The sequence below is a fragment of the Oncorhynchus mykiss genome, chromosome 29 (genome assembly GCF_057628025.1).
Source record: "Oncorhynchus mykiss isolate SJ-2025 chromosome 29, ASM5762802v1, whole genome shotgun sequence".
NCBI lineage: Eukaryota > Metazoa > Chordata > Actinopteri > Salmoniformes > Salmonidae > Oncorhynchus > Oncorhynchus mykiss.
Window position 1 is genome coordinate 25380104 of NC_143050.1, and position 16146 is coordinate 25396249.

General features: G+C 40.8%; 1 protein-coding gene across 3 annotated transcripts in view; it reads left to right on the forward strand.

Annotated features, from left to right (window-relative positions):
• The window catches only part of LOC110509819 (BMP/retinoic acid-inducible neural-specific protein 1), a 116118-nt gene extending 110738 nt beyond the window's left edge, over positions 1 to 5380 (forward strand). For all 3 annotated transcript variants that reach the window (XM_021590941.3, XM_090226886.1, XM_090226887.1), the window contains one exon: positions 950 to 5380. In XM_021590941.3, coding sequence (XP_021446616.2) covers positions 950 to 2090 — 1141 coding nt within the window. In that variant the 3' untranslated portion in view covers positions 2091 to 5380. The remainder of the gene's footprint in view (positions 1 to 949) is intronic.
• Positions 5381 to 16146: the final 10766 nt, after the last annotated feature.

A 16146-nucleotide genomic window follows, 5' to 3' on the forward strand; every position in this document is an offset into this window, starting at 1 on the left:
TTGATTGGAGGGTGAGGGCTTGGGCCATTCCCCCCCAGAAATGTCCAGGAACTTGCAGGTGCCTTGGTGGAAGAGTGGGGTAACATCTCACAGCAATAACTGGCAAATCTGGTCCAGTCCATGAGGAGGAGATGCACTGCAGTACTTAATGCAGCTGGTGGCCACACCAGATACTGACTGTTACTTTTGATTTTGACTGCCCCTTTGTTCAGGGGCACATTATTCAATTTATGTTAATCACATCTGTGGAACTTGTTCGGTTAATGTCTCAGTTGTTGAATCTTGTTATGTTCATACAAATATTTACACATGTTAAGTTTGACAGTGAGAGGATGTTTTTTTGCTGTTTATTTCATATCCCATAGGAGCAAAAGTAATTTGGGTCTGTAGAGTGTCTCCTCTGTCCCCTTCCCTGGCCCTACCCATGGCTCATTTTGGGATGGCTTGGGGCTCTCTGGCCTGTCAAGCACTAGGTCACCCATCACCGTTACCATGCTAGTTCATTTGCATGTCAGGCTAACCTTCAGCTCATCCTCTCCAGTCTCTCCTAGAAAAACACCCTCATCTCACAGTAGAAAGTTTCAGTACTACCAAGATGACAGAAAGGGATGCCTGAGGGGGAATAAGTGACACAATTTGCATAGGAAATGATGCTGCCATCCCGCGAGGGAAATAAAGAAATTATGCCTTTGAGGAATACATTATCCCCTCCACAGACTAGACCGTAACAAACAGTAGCAGGCTGTGGCAGTGGCAGTGGAGGTTAATCCTCAGTTTAACACTGAATTTGTGCTTGCTAAACGGTCCTTATTAATGGTGCATTTTATCCCTGTGTCTCCGCTCCCCAATTTGTTCTATTCCCCCCTCGATCACTCTGGCTCTGACACTTTCTTTCTTTCTTTCTTTCTTTCTTTCTTTCTGTCTTTCTTTCTTTCTTTCCATTCTCCAGGTCTGTGATGCAGTGGCTGAACAGGGTCCAGTCCTTCCTCTACTGCAATGAGAACAGTTTCTGGGGGACCTTCCTGGAGAGCCAGAGGATGTGCGTGTGCCACACGGGTATCACCCTATGCCAGCGACCCATCCCATGTATCATTGGGGGCAACAACAGCTGTGCCATGTGCAGCCTGGCCAACATCTCCCAGTGCGGCTCCTGCAACAAGGGGTACAAGCTGTACCGAGGCCGCTGTGAGCCCCAGAACGTGGACTCAGAACGCAGCGAGCAGTTCATCAGCTTCGAGACCGACCTGGACTTCCAAGACCTGGAGCTCAAGTACTTGCTCCAGAAGATGGACTCGCGCCTCTACATCCACACCACCTTCATAAGCAACGAGATCCGCCTGGAGACCTTCTTTGACCCACGGTGGCGCAAGCGCATGTCCCTGACACTGAAGAGCAACAAGAACCGGATGGACTACCTCCACATGATCATTGGGCTCTCCATGAAGATCTGCCAGATGCGCAACAGCAGCATTGACCCCATGTTCTTTGTTTACGTGAACCCGTTCAGCGGCAGCCACTCAGAGGGCTGGAGCATGCCCTTCGGCGAGCACGGCTACCCGCGCTGGGAGAAGACGAGGCTGGGGAACTCCCAGTGCTTCAATTGGACCCTGCTGCTGGGCAACCGGTGGAAGACCTTCTTTGAGACGGTGCACATCTACCTACGAAGCCGCGCCAAGGTGCCCACTGGGTTACGAAATGACACGGGCCAGGGTCCCGTGGACCTGTCCGACCCCAACAAGCGCCAGATCTACATCAAGATCTCCGACATCCAGGTGTTTGGTTACAGCCTGCGCTTCAACGCTGACCTGCTCCGCAGCGCCGTGCAGCAGGTGAACCAGTCGTACACCCAGGGGACCCAGTTTTACTCCTCCTCCTCCGTCATGCTCTTGTTGCTGGACATTAGGGAGCGGATTAACCGCCTGGCCCCTCCAGTGGCACCCGGGAAACCCCAGCTGGACCTGTTTTCCTGTATGCTGAAACACAGGCTCAAGCTGAACAACAGCGAGATGATCCGGGTCAACCACGCCTTGGACATGTACAACACAGAGATACTGAAACAATCAGATCACCTAACTACCAAACTCTGCTGAGATACAGTAAACAATCAAACAAAAAAAGAGCAAACAGACACTACAAATATAACTGTTTGGGGATATTCCTTTTTATTTTTTTCCTTTTTGGACCTTTTTGTTCTGCCTTTTGATGTATTATTAAAACTTTGTAATTGTAATTGTTAAAATGAAACTCAAAAAGGCAGTGATGAAGCCTTTTAGTTGGATAAAGAAGAAGATTAATGAAAACCACTTTAAAGACTGTACCATATTTTGTCCCAGCATGTCTGTCATTTCCTGAAAGAGCATAAAGAGAAAAAATAAGAAAAACAATGAAATCCATCTCCTGGTGACAAAGAGGCCTTTATTTTAGTCTGAGGGAACAAAGGTTATATCTGAAACTGCCATTATTTACTGAGTAAAACATTTTTAAAGATATAATGAAGTTGCATAAGGGCAGACCAGATATCATCCTTTTATTTCAGTTAATATGCTTTATCAAGAAGCAAAATATTACAAACATGTAAAATGACAGTTTAATACAGTATGAAGGCATTCATACATTTTATGGGTAAATAGCCCAGCAAGCAAATACTCTAAGCATTAGCTATATAGTCTCTTTATAACATTAAATACTCATGACAAGTCTGCATCCCTCTCTTTGTGAAGTAAGGTTTAAGGCACTTTGTTGCTGTACTTAAAGCATAGGCACACGACCGGGGCAGCGCATTTCATGTCAAATAACAGAAACCAGCTGTTTATATATGTGTATACCTTTATTTAGCTTGATGCTTATTGCTGTTCGTTAATTGAATGTGTCATTTGAGAGTGAGTGAATCCAGTCTAAGCTGAAACTTATCTTTGGGCGCTACCTCCCGTGCTTGAAATTCTACAGGCATTTCTCATGAGGTTTCTTCTGGTGCCTGAGTGCATAATCGTGGTCTGAAGATGAACAATCAATGCTATTTCGTACAGCTTTGCAAAACGTACACCTTGTGACTGCTGATGTGTCAAGCTTTTCGGCACCAAGAGCAAATTTGAGCATCGATCATTCGCGTACATCTGCAACAGACACCATGAAAGCCATACATTTCCCTGAGGTACACATAAGACATGGAAAGTCCCGTGGTCCATTTTTCTAAAACATGAAAAATGTCCCATTCATGTATTTTATGTTGTCGTTTCCCCCCAAATTCATTTCAATTGGAGGATAACACAGTGGACAGAGAGAGTGTATTCTCTGGGATTATGGGATGACATTGTAAAGCCATTGGCTTTCTATTTCTACTAACTAGAGTGAACCCACATGGGAAACAGTTATATAAAAGCTTCAAATACTTCTGTTCATTTTAATCTGTAAATCTACTTTCTATTTTATGTACTTTTTTTTATGCCAAGTTGGATCTTAACTTTGAATGACCATGCAAATCAGATTGAACCCTCTGACAAAAGGTTGTTTAATCTTTCTAGTCATACTTTATTGAAAGCACTGACATGACGTTCGTTTATAGCTATATATAGCTACATAAACTAAACATAGGATCAAACATCATACTATCTCAGAACTGTCAAGGAACACTACCTACGTTATTATTGTTATTATTATTAGTAGTAGTAGTATTATTAAGTGCCTGTTACCTATCCCTTTAACATATTTAGAGGAGGGAAATTGCTCTTAGTTTAGTTACTGTATACAGTAAAAACACATTACCACACAAGATAAAGACATTCAAAAGAATTCAGCAAATCAGACCACATCAATGCAGATATGTCCCTCATTTCTCAGCCTGAGATACATGTTTTCTAGCTAAAGCCCTGCTGGTTTGTGCATGTGGTTAAATGACCCATCATCAAGAGATTGAAGTCTCAATTTCCTGACACTATCTCTCCTATGTACATTATACCTGTAAATAGCAACTTAGTGTTGGTATAGTTATAACATCAAAGACTACTTAAATCATAGTAATTCCAAGAGAACAAAAGAGGCCATTATTAATGAGAATACCCACAATACCGTTGGTGTGCTATTGAACAAATTTCAAATACACTCCATTCTTAAGTGAATTACTTCATCATGAATATCAGAGAGGGGTGGCAATTTCTGACGTTTTTAATCAAAGTACACTACCATTCAAAAGTTTGGGGTCACTTAGAAATGTCCTTGTTTTTGAAAGAAAACCTTTTTTTTGTCCATTAAAATAACATCAAATGGATCAGAAATACAGTGTAGACATTGTTAATGTTGTAAATGACAATTGTTGTTGGAAACGACTGGTTTTCAATGGAATATCTTCTAGGCAGAGTTGCAAAGAAAAAGCCATATCTCAGACTGGCCAATGAAAAGAAAAGATTAAGATGGAGGAACTCTGCCTAGAAGGCCAGCATCTCGGAGTCGCCTCTTCACTGTTGATGTTGAGACTGGTGTTTTGCAGGTACTAGTTAATGAAGCTGCCAGTTGAGGACTTATGAGGCATCTGTTTCTCAAACTAGACACTCTAAAGTACTTGTCCTCTTTCTATACTGTTTACAGCCAGTTTGCGCTGTTCTGTAAAGGGAGTAGTACACAGCGTTGTACGAGAACTTCAGTTTCTTGGCAGTTTCTCGCATGGAATAGCCTTAATTTCTCAGAACAAGAATAGACTGATGAGTTTCAGAAGAAAGTTCTTTGTTTCTGGCCATTTTGAGCCAGTAATCGAACCGTCAAATCCTGATGCTCCAGATACTCAACTAATCTGAAGAAGGCCAGTTTTATTGCTTCTTTAATCAGAACAACAGTTTTCAGCTGTGCTAACATAATTGCAAAAGGGTTTTATAATGATCAATTAGTCTTTTAAAATTATAAACTTGTATTAGCTAACACAACGTGCCATTGGAACACAGGAGTTATGGTTGCTGATAATAGGCCTCTGTACGCCTATGTAGATATTCCATTAAAAATCAGCTCTTTCCAGCTACAATAGTCATTTACATCATTAACAATGTATATGGTGTATTTCTTATCAATTTAAAGTTATTTTAATGGACATAAATGTGTTTTTCTTTTTTTTAAAGGGCTTTTTTAAATGACCCCAAACTTTTGAACAGTAGTGTGTACCATATGAGATATGAGTTCGTTTTGACCATGGCATTAATGAAACAAGCACACATTTGCTTTATCAGCATAACATCCCTGCAATGTCGCAAATACCCATGGATACATTTGATTGAATATACAACTCCTAATACCTTGCCTATGTAATTTTTGCTGTTATGTTGAAATCATTATATCAGCTTATTTCAAATGAATGTTTCATATAATAATCAATTTCTCATTAAAAGGCTATATTTATGTGGAATAGCATTTATTTATTTATGTATATATATATATATATATATATATATATATATATAAAAAACTCTCTATTAAGATTCTCACAGACAACACCTACACAGAACCTCATTCAACCCTTGTGGGCAGTGCTGAAAACAAGGACTAGTTGTTATGATGTAACTGTAAATTAGCATTTGATTGAAGGTTTTTATTTTTGGTGGGATTGGTGAATAATTGCTCAAATATGTTCTAGTGAGATATGCTGTACAGTACGGTTGAGTGGTATACCGTATATGTATCCCGGGGTGTTTCAATATACCCTCGGTATGATTTCCCAATACCGTCAACACTATTGTTTTTTTAATAACCACCTGCAGTCAACTTGTGCTCTAGGCAAAAGATAAAGCAGATTGCGTTCATCATTTCACCTGTTAGATTATTTATCATTCTGAAGCTTACCGGAACTAGTTTCCCAAAACAGCTGTTTGAGCCAGTCACGTGTGTTTGTTTACAAAGAAGCACAATGAGCAATGCGGGAGCTTCGTGAGAAGAATTACTCCTGCAGTGCAACTTAATTTTGGTGATCAAGTTACAATTGTATGAAACTACTAATGTTTGCCAGCTATATTCCATATAACTATTAAGTTTACCTATGAAATTCTCTCCAGCTGAGTTTTTTAAAACTTGTTAACGTTAGCAAAGTTAGCTTACAAGTTTTTTTTTTCTTTTTAACATTTATTTAACTGGGCAAGTCAGTTAAGAACAAATTCTTATTTACAATGCTTCTTGGTAACATCAGAGACAATCCACTCCTGGATTAAGATCCCCGTTGTCTAATATCTGTTTTGTACGTGCTGCAAACTGTGTTTTTAAATACTTAACTTCATGAGCTGGGTTGTCTGTCCACATGTGCTCATTAGCATTTACCTAGCATCCACAATGGGAATTCCATAGTACTTGTGAGCATTTTGTTAGCATTCTAGTAACTGAAGTTTTGCACAGGTATGGTATGAAAGTATGGAAATATAGATACTGCCCAACCAGAGTGCGAAGTAAGGGGCCCGGCACGTCTCAGATCCCCTGAATGAGGCATGAGTCCCCCTAAATGCAACAAAGTTAAACTTTGGGGGGGGGTCTCTAAATAATTCTAATTGAACTATTCTCCTATTTGTTTAAAATGCTGCTACAGTGGTAAATATTAAAATAAAAACATATTCCAAATTTAACAAACACCACCATGTGGCTGCACTTGTCATCCCCAGACAGTCCTGTGTCTCAGCCCCTTTTCAGGTATCCCAACCTTTCTACAAAAAAAGGTAATTTGTCAGCAAGACGGATTAATTAATTCAGGCTACAAGAGTGTAGACCCAATCACGGGCGGATGTGATACAGACTGGTTGACAGCTATTAGGTCTGTGAAAAAAGTAGAGACCCCAAATGTCATGGTATATTTCGCACTCTGTTCCCAATCTTACTGTACAGTGAAATAATGCTTACCACCGTGCTGTGGAGTGCCTCACCTAATGGTTGGTTTACCTTCAGCTCTTCAGTCACTCACCTCACTCTAGGTAGCAGTCAGTATTTGTAACTTGGGTTGCACATACAGTACAGTAGATCATTTATTAAAATCAGCTTATGAGTACAGACCACACATACCTCACTCTTGTATCAATTGCAGGGGACTGTGGGAAACTAAAAAACAGGCCTTGCAGTTCATATATCTTTGCAGCCCCCCCATGGCCAAAATGGGTGCTTACACCAGCTCCAGAGCAGAACAGAATGGTCACATCCTCCGTCTTTTATATGTCTGTCAATATGCTTTCCCTGATGACTAACATGGCACGCTCACGCCACAGGCTGACAGCTGTAGCAGAACACTGGTTCATTGGATGAATGTGATGCCCTGGTGACAACTTGTCCCACTTTCGCAAAGTACCAGAGGAGTTGACGCTGCATGGGCACTCACTGTGAACAATGTGTCTGTCACAAGCTTTATTTCTGTCATGCCAAGATTATCATCATTTCCTCCAAATCTGTACTAAAATGGCCCTGGCATATAAGAGCAAGACTTAAGAATGCATAAGAGCTCAAATGAGAAAAATAACATCTTTTCAATGCATAATGTTGTATTTGAATGGCCATAAGTCATTTTGTGAAGTTCTTAAGGGCCCATTTCCTTACAAAACGAAGATTGTTTTGCCTGTGAGGCTTCTGCATTAGAGTTTCACTGAGACCAGCTCTAATGCATCTTCACAGTTTAAGATAATAATAGAGGGAAATCATTTTGGAAGAGCGGTGAAGCATTTACACAATTACACTCAATTGCAATAAAAGCTTGGTGAACAAAAGATTCAAATATAAATTCACAATGGTGGAATTGTACCTGAAGTGACATCCCCTGATTGCAGTCGATCCAAACTGTCTCTAGTCAATCAGTTTCATGTGTCTGTAGATGTGAGTGATTCTAGATAAAAACCCTTGTATTGTTTGTCAGTGGGCACTTTTCATACCAATCCTGCTTACCTCTGCTCCCCGTTTACGTAAGGCGAGAAACCCTGCCGGTTTCATCAACCATTTTACGATCACATTGTGTTTATTGTTACTGTTCAAAGAAAACATTTCTTCATCATTAATTCTCTCTCAACCAATTTGACAAGCTTGCAAGGCCAGGACAAGACGAGAGAGGCATACAGGTATGAGTTGTACAGCTATGGACATTGGCGGGTACAGTCTGCTTAAATGAGAAACAGCTGACAGAACAGCTTTTGCATTGCATTCTCATTACTACACAAATGGCCAACTTCATGGTCACATCTCCACTTCACCGTACCCCTCCTACACAATTGCTGTATCTTCTCTGCGTGGTTAATAAGCTGTGCGCAGCCTCATAACGGACGTAATCGCAGGACTGTGCTACACACCAAGTGCTGATTAATGCAGTAGCTCATATTCGTTAATGAGGCAAGCGGGTCTTTGTGTATCAGCGCTCTCACCACACAGCCCACGCCAAACCCACCCTGCCAAGGTACAGGGGAGGGGGTGCAGTAATTATCAAAATTACAGCATTCTAATAAATCACACTGGTTTGGGTTTAATGTATCGTGAGTGAATGGCTAAGATGGCGGAAGCGATGGATAGGGAGGATTCCATCCTCAGTAATAAGTCATGCTCGGTTAAAATAATGAAGTGCTGGCTTCACTCTTATTCTGTCTGGCTTATTATAGAAATGAAATCGTTACCAAATACTCTAGGATATTATTATCCTTACAAATATATATTCTAAATACCTGTCAACAGAATCTGAATATAGATGTAGATATTTTGTCAATTTCCATGCCAACATAGGCCAACATAAGTGCACAAGTTCATCATAACATGATGTGGAAGTATTTTAGGGCTTTATAATATAACCATTCTATCATTATTCTTACCTCAGCATGAATTCATACCCCCCTACCTGTAACGGACCTCATTCCCAGAACTGAGTTAATGTGAAAACACATTCCCATTCCCATGGCTTACACCCTCCATTTCACACCAGTCCCTCTGTTTTGCACCCAGCTCACAATTGCTTTCTCCAACCCAGCGCTACAAATGTTTTCCTTTTTAGAGGCAGAGAATGAAGCAAACTCTATAACTTCTCAAATCCCAGGGCTGATGAGACAAAGCTAATGCAAACACAGGCAGAAACAAAGAAACAAGAGGAACGAGACAAAGACGGTAAAAAGCCATAGTTAAACGGATCAGGTGGAATACAATACGTTCCACGGCGTATGAATGGAAATTACCATTTGTGGCGAACAGGTGAAGCTACTGTTAGCTTTGTGTTTCATCCAGGCAGACAAACAGCTGAGAGGAATAAACACACTTGTTAGTGTACACTCTCACCTTGCAAGGATTTAAAACCAAGCTGGCAGGTAGCTCTCCAGACAGTTAAGACGCAGCCGTGAACGCCTTGAGGCTGTTGCTATTCCAGAATCTCGCAGACATCTGCGAAGTACAAAAAACACAGAGGTTTGAGCTTATATATGCTCTGAGCTTTCAGCAGAAAGCTGTTTGCAAGAATATGCAGATATAATAAAGTGACAATAAACTAAGTGCATTTTCTTTGCAGCATGTTTTTCTTTCAGCCAAAAAATACAGAATAATAGAAACATGTGGGCTAACTGTTTCCATAGATGTATAAACATCTAGAGGAGAGCATGCCTTTGGATTTCAAAAAAACTTTTCATATCCTTTAATTGTCACAACACATCCATTGTGTTCTGTTGAATGGTTCTATGTTGCCCCTTGCTGAGTGCAGATCGATACTCTTCTTTGAATCACATCATCAAGGGCTCTCCTGACAAACATGTCTTCTTTCCATGCTCAGATGAACCTGTTATAAATTAAGATTTATCTACATATCAAATATGAGAAGTGTACTCAATTTTCCGCAACAAACATTGTTTTATTTCAAAAAAGGCAGACTGGAAGTAAAACTAAAGCAATTGCACACGTCTGGTCTTTGTTGATATTTACGCTTATATCGTCTATACATACAACAAACAAACAAACCAACAAAAACTGTGTATCAAATGTGTTGTAGCTGTAATTTCCTTCCATTGTCCCTTTATTGCATCTCAAGCGTTTAAATGCCTAGCTAGTTCAGCAGACTTGTTAGCTGGGAAAGTTCATCAAAGATGAACTTCTGATTGCTAGCTATCTGACTCTGAGGCTGTCCTAATATGGATACCATACACTCCTGTTTCTAATTTAGAATGTGTTCATTTTCTCTCATTCAACCACATACCTACTCAAACACTTGGGCAAGTAGTGAACCTTTTAATCATATGTTTAGGATATTAATCACCCTATCCTCTCCCCTTCATAGCTCCTGAAGAAAAACCGAATCATATGCAACGTGCCTCTGGGTTGTCTGTTCTTGATTAAAACAACTTATCATGAGCTGAGGCAAGTTAATAAAAATAAGACACAAGTCACAGCAATCATTAAGGGACATACCTCTTCATAAATAACCGTGTCTTTGCTAGGAAATTGTGTGAGAATATCCAAGAGGCTACGGAAAACAATAGAGACTGGAATTTATGCCACCATTAGGCATCCTCAATCATGACAAATAGAGTTGTCACTGTAACCGGAGAGAACGATTAGGTTTTCTCTACAGCAATTAACATAAGGAAAACAAAGACATATTGTACGTCTATGTCAACATAAAATGTTCTCCAGTTAGACCAATTTCTTAAAAACAGTATTGTGGTGTTGCTTTTGGAGTGATCAACCAGCCCGACTAGAACATGCTCAGGATCACAGCACCAACACTGCTGGCCACTGATAGGTCTGTGGAGACTACCTCCCATTATGTGTCTTCATTAACAAACCCTATGTCCAATTCTCTTTTGCAACATGCATTTCATGTAGAATATATATTGCAAATTATATATATTTTTATTATGCCAATACAGGGGTATTCAGTGCTTGATATACAGTGATGACATTATGTAGGAAATTAAAGGCATGTATCTTTATTTCATTGTTATTTATTTTAGCAGGCTAGATTCATTGAGATTAAAAATCTATTTTACAAGAGAAACCTGGCCAAAAGTTTCAGACACATTTACAACGTAAAACAGGTGTTCCTGTTGCACTTGTACTCTTACTCTGACGCAAATCTGCCACGTTTTTTGTTGTTGCTGAAATGTGGTTCTCAAAATGATTGAGGAGGAAAATGGAAATAACTAAAAAAGTAAAGTGGAGTAAGTGCGCTCTGTTGAGACATAAATTGTCCCGCTAATGGAACAATTTTTTAAAAACTTTTTACATTTTTTTTTAAAATGTCAGATGTGGTTGGGTCATTTTTCCCAAAACCTAATGCCATGATGAGCAAAATGGACCAGATTCCTATAAAGCCCTATATTTGCTCACCTAAACTGCTTCCATTAAGCAAGGTTCATGCACTAGTTTGTTTTTGTTCATTCAGAAAGAAGAGGGAAACATAACTTTCTGGTTGTCTTAGTAAAGCAAGAACAAACTACGAACCGTTCTTTGCAAGTAAACCATGTTAATATAATGCACCCTGTGGAAGAATTACTCAAATCAAATCAAATGTTATTGGTCACATACACGTGATTAGCAGATGCTATTGCGGGTGTAGCGAAATGCTTGTGCTTCTAGCTCCGACAGTGTAGTAATATATAACAAGTAATATCTAACAAATTACACAACATATACCCAATAAACACAAATATAAGTCAGAATGAATTAAGACTATATACACATGGATGAGCGATGTCAGAGTGGAACGGGCTAAGACACAGTATATACATATGAGATGAGTAATGCAAGATATGTAAGCAATATTAATATAGTGACCAGTGTTCCATTCCTTAAAGTTGCCTGTGATTCCTAGTCTATGCCTATAGGCAGTCTGATGGCCTTGAGATAAAAGCTGTTTTTCAGTCTCTCGGTCCCAGCTTTGATGCACCTGTACTGACCACGCCTTCTGGATGTAAGCGGGATGAACAAGCAGTGGCTCGGGTGGTTGATGTCCTTGATGATATTTTTGGCCTTCCTGTGACATCGGGTGCTGTAGGTGTCCTGGAGGGCGGGTAGTTTGCCTCCGGTAATGCGTTGGGCAGACCGCACCACCCTCTGGAGAGCCTTGCGGTTGCGGGATGTTGCAGTTTCCGTACCAGGTGGTGATACAGCCAACAGGATGCTATCAATTGTGCATCTGTAAAATTTTGTGAGGGTTTTAGGTGACAAGCCAAATATCTTTAGCCTCCTGAGGTTGAAGAGGCTCTATTGTGCCTTCTTCACCACACTGTCTGTGTGGTGGGTCCATTTCAGTTTGTCAGTGATTTGTACACCAAGGAACTTGAAGATTTCCACCTTGTCCACTGCAGTCCCATTGATGTAGATGGGATGGACCCTCTGCTGTTTCCTTAAGTCCACAATCATCTCCTTTGTTTTGTTGCCATTGAGTGAGAGGTTGTTTTCCAGGCACCACACTCCCAAAGCCCTCACCTCCTCTCTGTAGGCTGTCTCGTCATCGTTGGTAATCAAGCCTACTACTGTTGTGTCATCTGCAAACCTGATGATTGAGTTGGAGGCATGCTTGGCCAAGGAGTACAGGAGGGGGCTGAGCACGCACCCTTGTGGGGCCCCAGTGTTGAGGATCAGCGGAGTGGAGGTGATGTTTCCTACTTTCACAACCTGAGAGTGGCCCGTAAGGAAGTCCAGGACCCAGTTGCACAGCGCAAGGTTCAGACCCAGGGCCTCGAGCTTACTGATGAGCTTGGATGAGCTGATGAGCTTGGAAAGCATTCTTACACACAGTGCATTGCAAAAGTATTCACCCCCCCTTGGATTTTTTCCTATTTGGTTGCATTTTATTTGGATTTCATGTAATGGACATACACAACATAGTCCAAATTGGTGAAGTGAAATGAAAGAAATAAACTCACGGACCAGGCAAGGAGGGCATTAATCAGAGGCAACAAAGATAACCCTGAAGGAGCTTCAAAGCTCCACAGTGGAGATTGGAGTATTTGTCCATAGGACCACTTTAAGCCGTACACTCCACAGAGCTGAGCTTTATGGAAGAGTAGCCAGAAAAAATCCATTGCTTAAAGAAAAGAAGCAAACACATATGGTGATCACCAAAAGGCATGTGTGAGACTCCACAGACATATGGAAGAACGTACTCCGGTCAGATGAGACTGAAATTGAGCTTTTTGGACATCAAGGAAAGCACTATGTCTGGCGCAAACCCAACACCTCTCATCACCCCGAAAACACAATCATGTTTTTCATTGGCAGGGACTGGGAAACTGGTCAGAATTGAAGGAATGGTAGAAGGTGCTAAATACAGGAAAATTCTTGAGGGAAACCTGTTTCAGTCTTCAGCGATTTGAGACTTAGACGGAGGTTCACCTTCCAGCAGGACAATGACCCTGAGCATACTGCTAAAGCAACATTCAAGTGGTTTTAGGGGAACATTTAAATGTATTGGAATGGCTTAGTCAAAGCCCAGACCTCAATGCAATTGAGAATCTGTGGTATGACTTAAAGATTGCTGTACACCAGCGGAACCCATCCAACTTGAAGGAGCTGGAGCAGTTTTGCCTTGAAGAATGGGCAAAAATCCCAGTGGCTAGATGTGCTAAGCTTATAGAGACATACCCCAAGAGACTTACAACTGTAATTGCTGCAAAAGGTGGCTCTACAAAGTATTGACTGGGAGGGTGAATAGTTATGCGTGCTCAAGTTTTCCGTTTTTTTTGTTGTTTCACAGTAAAAAATATGTTGCATCTTCAAAGTGCTAGGCATGTTGTGTAAATGAAATGATACAAATCCCCCCAAAAATCTATTTGAATTCCAGGTTGTAAAGGCATCAAAATAGGAAAAATGCCAATGGGGGTGAATACTTTCGTAAGTTACTGTTGGTATTCCTCATGTCCAGATGGGGTAGGGCAGTGTGCAGAGTGATGGCTATTGAATCGTCTGTGGATCTATTGGGGCGGTAAGCAAATTGAAGTGGGTCTAGGGTGGCTGGTAAGGTAGAGGTGATATGATCCTTGACTAGTCTCTCAAAGCACATCATGATGACAGAGGTGAGTGCTACGGGGTGATAGTCATTAGGTTCAGTTACCTTTGCCTTCTTGGGTACAGGAACAATGGTGGCCATCTCGAAGCATGTGGGGACAGCAGACTGGGATAGGGAGAGATGAATATGCCCGTAAACACACCAGACAGCTGCTTTGCGCATGCTATGAGGGCGCAGATAGGGATGCCGTCTGGACCGGCAGCCTTGTGAGGGTTAACATATTTAAATGTTTTTCTCTCGGCCATGGAGAAGGAGAGCCCGCAGTCCTTGGTAGCGGGCCGCGTCGGTGGCACTGTGTTATCCTCAAAACGTGCAAAGAATGTGTTTAGCCTGTCCGGAAGCAAGCTGTCGGTCTCGGCAACGTGGCTGGTTTTCCTTTTGTAGTCCGTGATTGTCTGTAGTCCCTGCCACAAACGTCTCATGTCTGAGCCGTTGAATTGCGACTCCACTTTCTCTTTATTGACGATTAGCTTGTTTGATTGCCTTGCGGTGTGAATAACTACACTGTTTATATTCTACCATATTACCAGTCGCCTTGCCAACTCAAACAAGTGATCTACATAGAGATGTTTGGGAAATGAGGTTTGGTCAAATAATAGGGTAACTGTGACACCATAACAATGTCATGTTCATCTTGTCTCAAATGCAGCGGTGGAAAAAGCACTCAATTGTCATACTTTAGTAAAAGTAAAGACACCTTAATAGAAAATGACTCAAGTAAAAGTGAAAGTCGCCAGTAAAATACTTCTTGAGTAAAAGTCTTAAAGTATTTGGTTTTAAATATGCAGTACTTAAGTATCAAAAGTAAATGGGATTGCTAAAATGTACTTAATAAACCATTTCATACACCTTATATTAAGCAAACCAGACGACACCTTTTTAATTTTTTTTTTTGTTGACGGATTGCCAGCGGCACACTCCAACACTCAGACATAATTTACAAATGATGCATTTGTGTTTAGTGAGTCCGCCAGATCAGAGGCAGTAGGGATGATCAGGGGTGTGTAAATTGGGCCATTTTCCTTTCAAAACGCACTTTTGCATGTCAGGAAAATGTCATATTTTCTTTTAGGAATGTAGTGAAGTAAAAGTAAAAGTTGTCAAAATTATAAATAGTAAAGTAAAGTATAGATTCCCCAAAAAACTACTTAAGTAGTACTTTAAAGTATTTTTTACTTAAGTACTTTACACCACTGCTCAAATGTATAGACAGAATTATGTTTTTTACCTGGAAAAGGACACTAATTCCTGCCCTATGCATTGTTTTGTTCTTGTTTAGCTATGAACCAGACATCATACTTACTTGCATGGAACACTCAATGGGAGAAATTTGTGGTTCATTGGTCACTGTTTTGATGCAAATTTCACAGGATCAAGGAACGTCTGATTAAATGCCATTTTAACTCCTGACTGCTTTGGGGAAATATCTTCAATTAGCTTAATGCCACTAATTCTGTTCCATAGCATCAGAAGTTACAAGTGCAAGCGTTGTCATGTAAATCTGTGTCCTGAATACATGCAGAGCCAATTTGGCAAAGGGTCTGTTCCATGAGTGTGATGTTGGCTCAGAGATTGTTTATCTGACCGTAATTACTGTAGTTCTAATCTATGCATTTGTGATATTCTTTAGAAATGTTAAGTATACAGTGACATGAATTGAAGATAGGTTTGTGCACATTTCATTATAATATTATAACAAAGGGCGTCATCTGGGGACAGTTTTGAACTGTCCCCTTTTAACTCAAGGTGCCATAGCTAAACTTGGTTGAGCGAGAAACATCCTTGCGATATCCTTCTTTGTGTACTCCATGCACTCTCTTTGTCCTATCCCAAATCACCAATGACATCTAAAAAGCTGGAAGGCGCTGCTTTGACAGCAGGTAATTGGAGCGCATCGCACTGAGCTAGTCTAATAGGATTATTCTGAAACCACTAAAGAGATCACTCTGGAAAGGTACCTACCACCCTCCCAAATCACTCTTTCTCATAGTGGCTCTTCCCACTGCATCATGGGCCTATTCCTGAGAGACTATAGAGCTTGCCAGCTTGTAGTCCTAAAACCCGGAAGTAAACACTGAACATAAGGTCTGAGGTTAACAAAGGCTTAGGAGATGTTATACGTTTTGTTCTATGAGATAATAGCAGTCAGTTAACATGACCTTTGTGAATTATAAAGC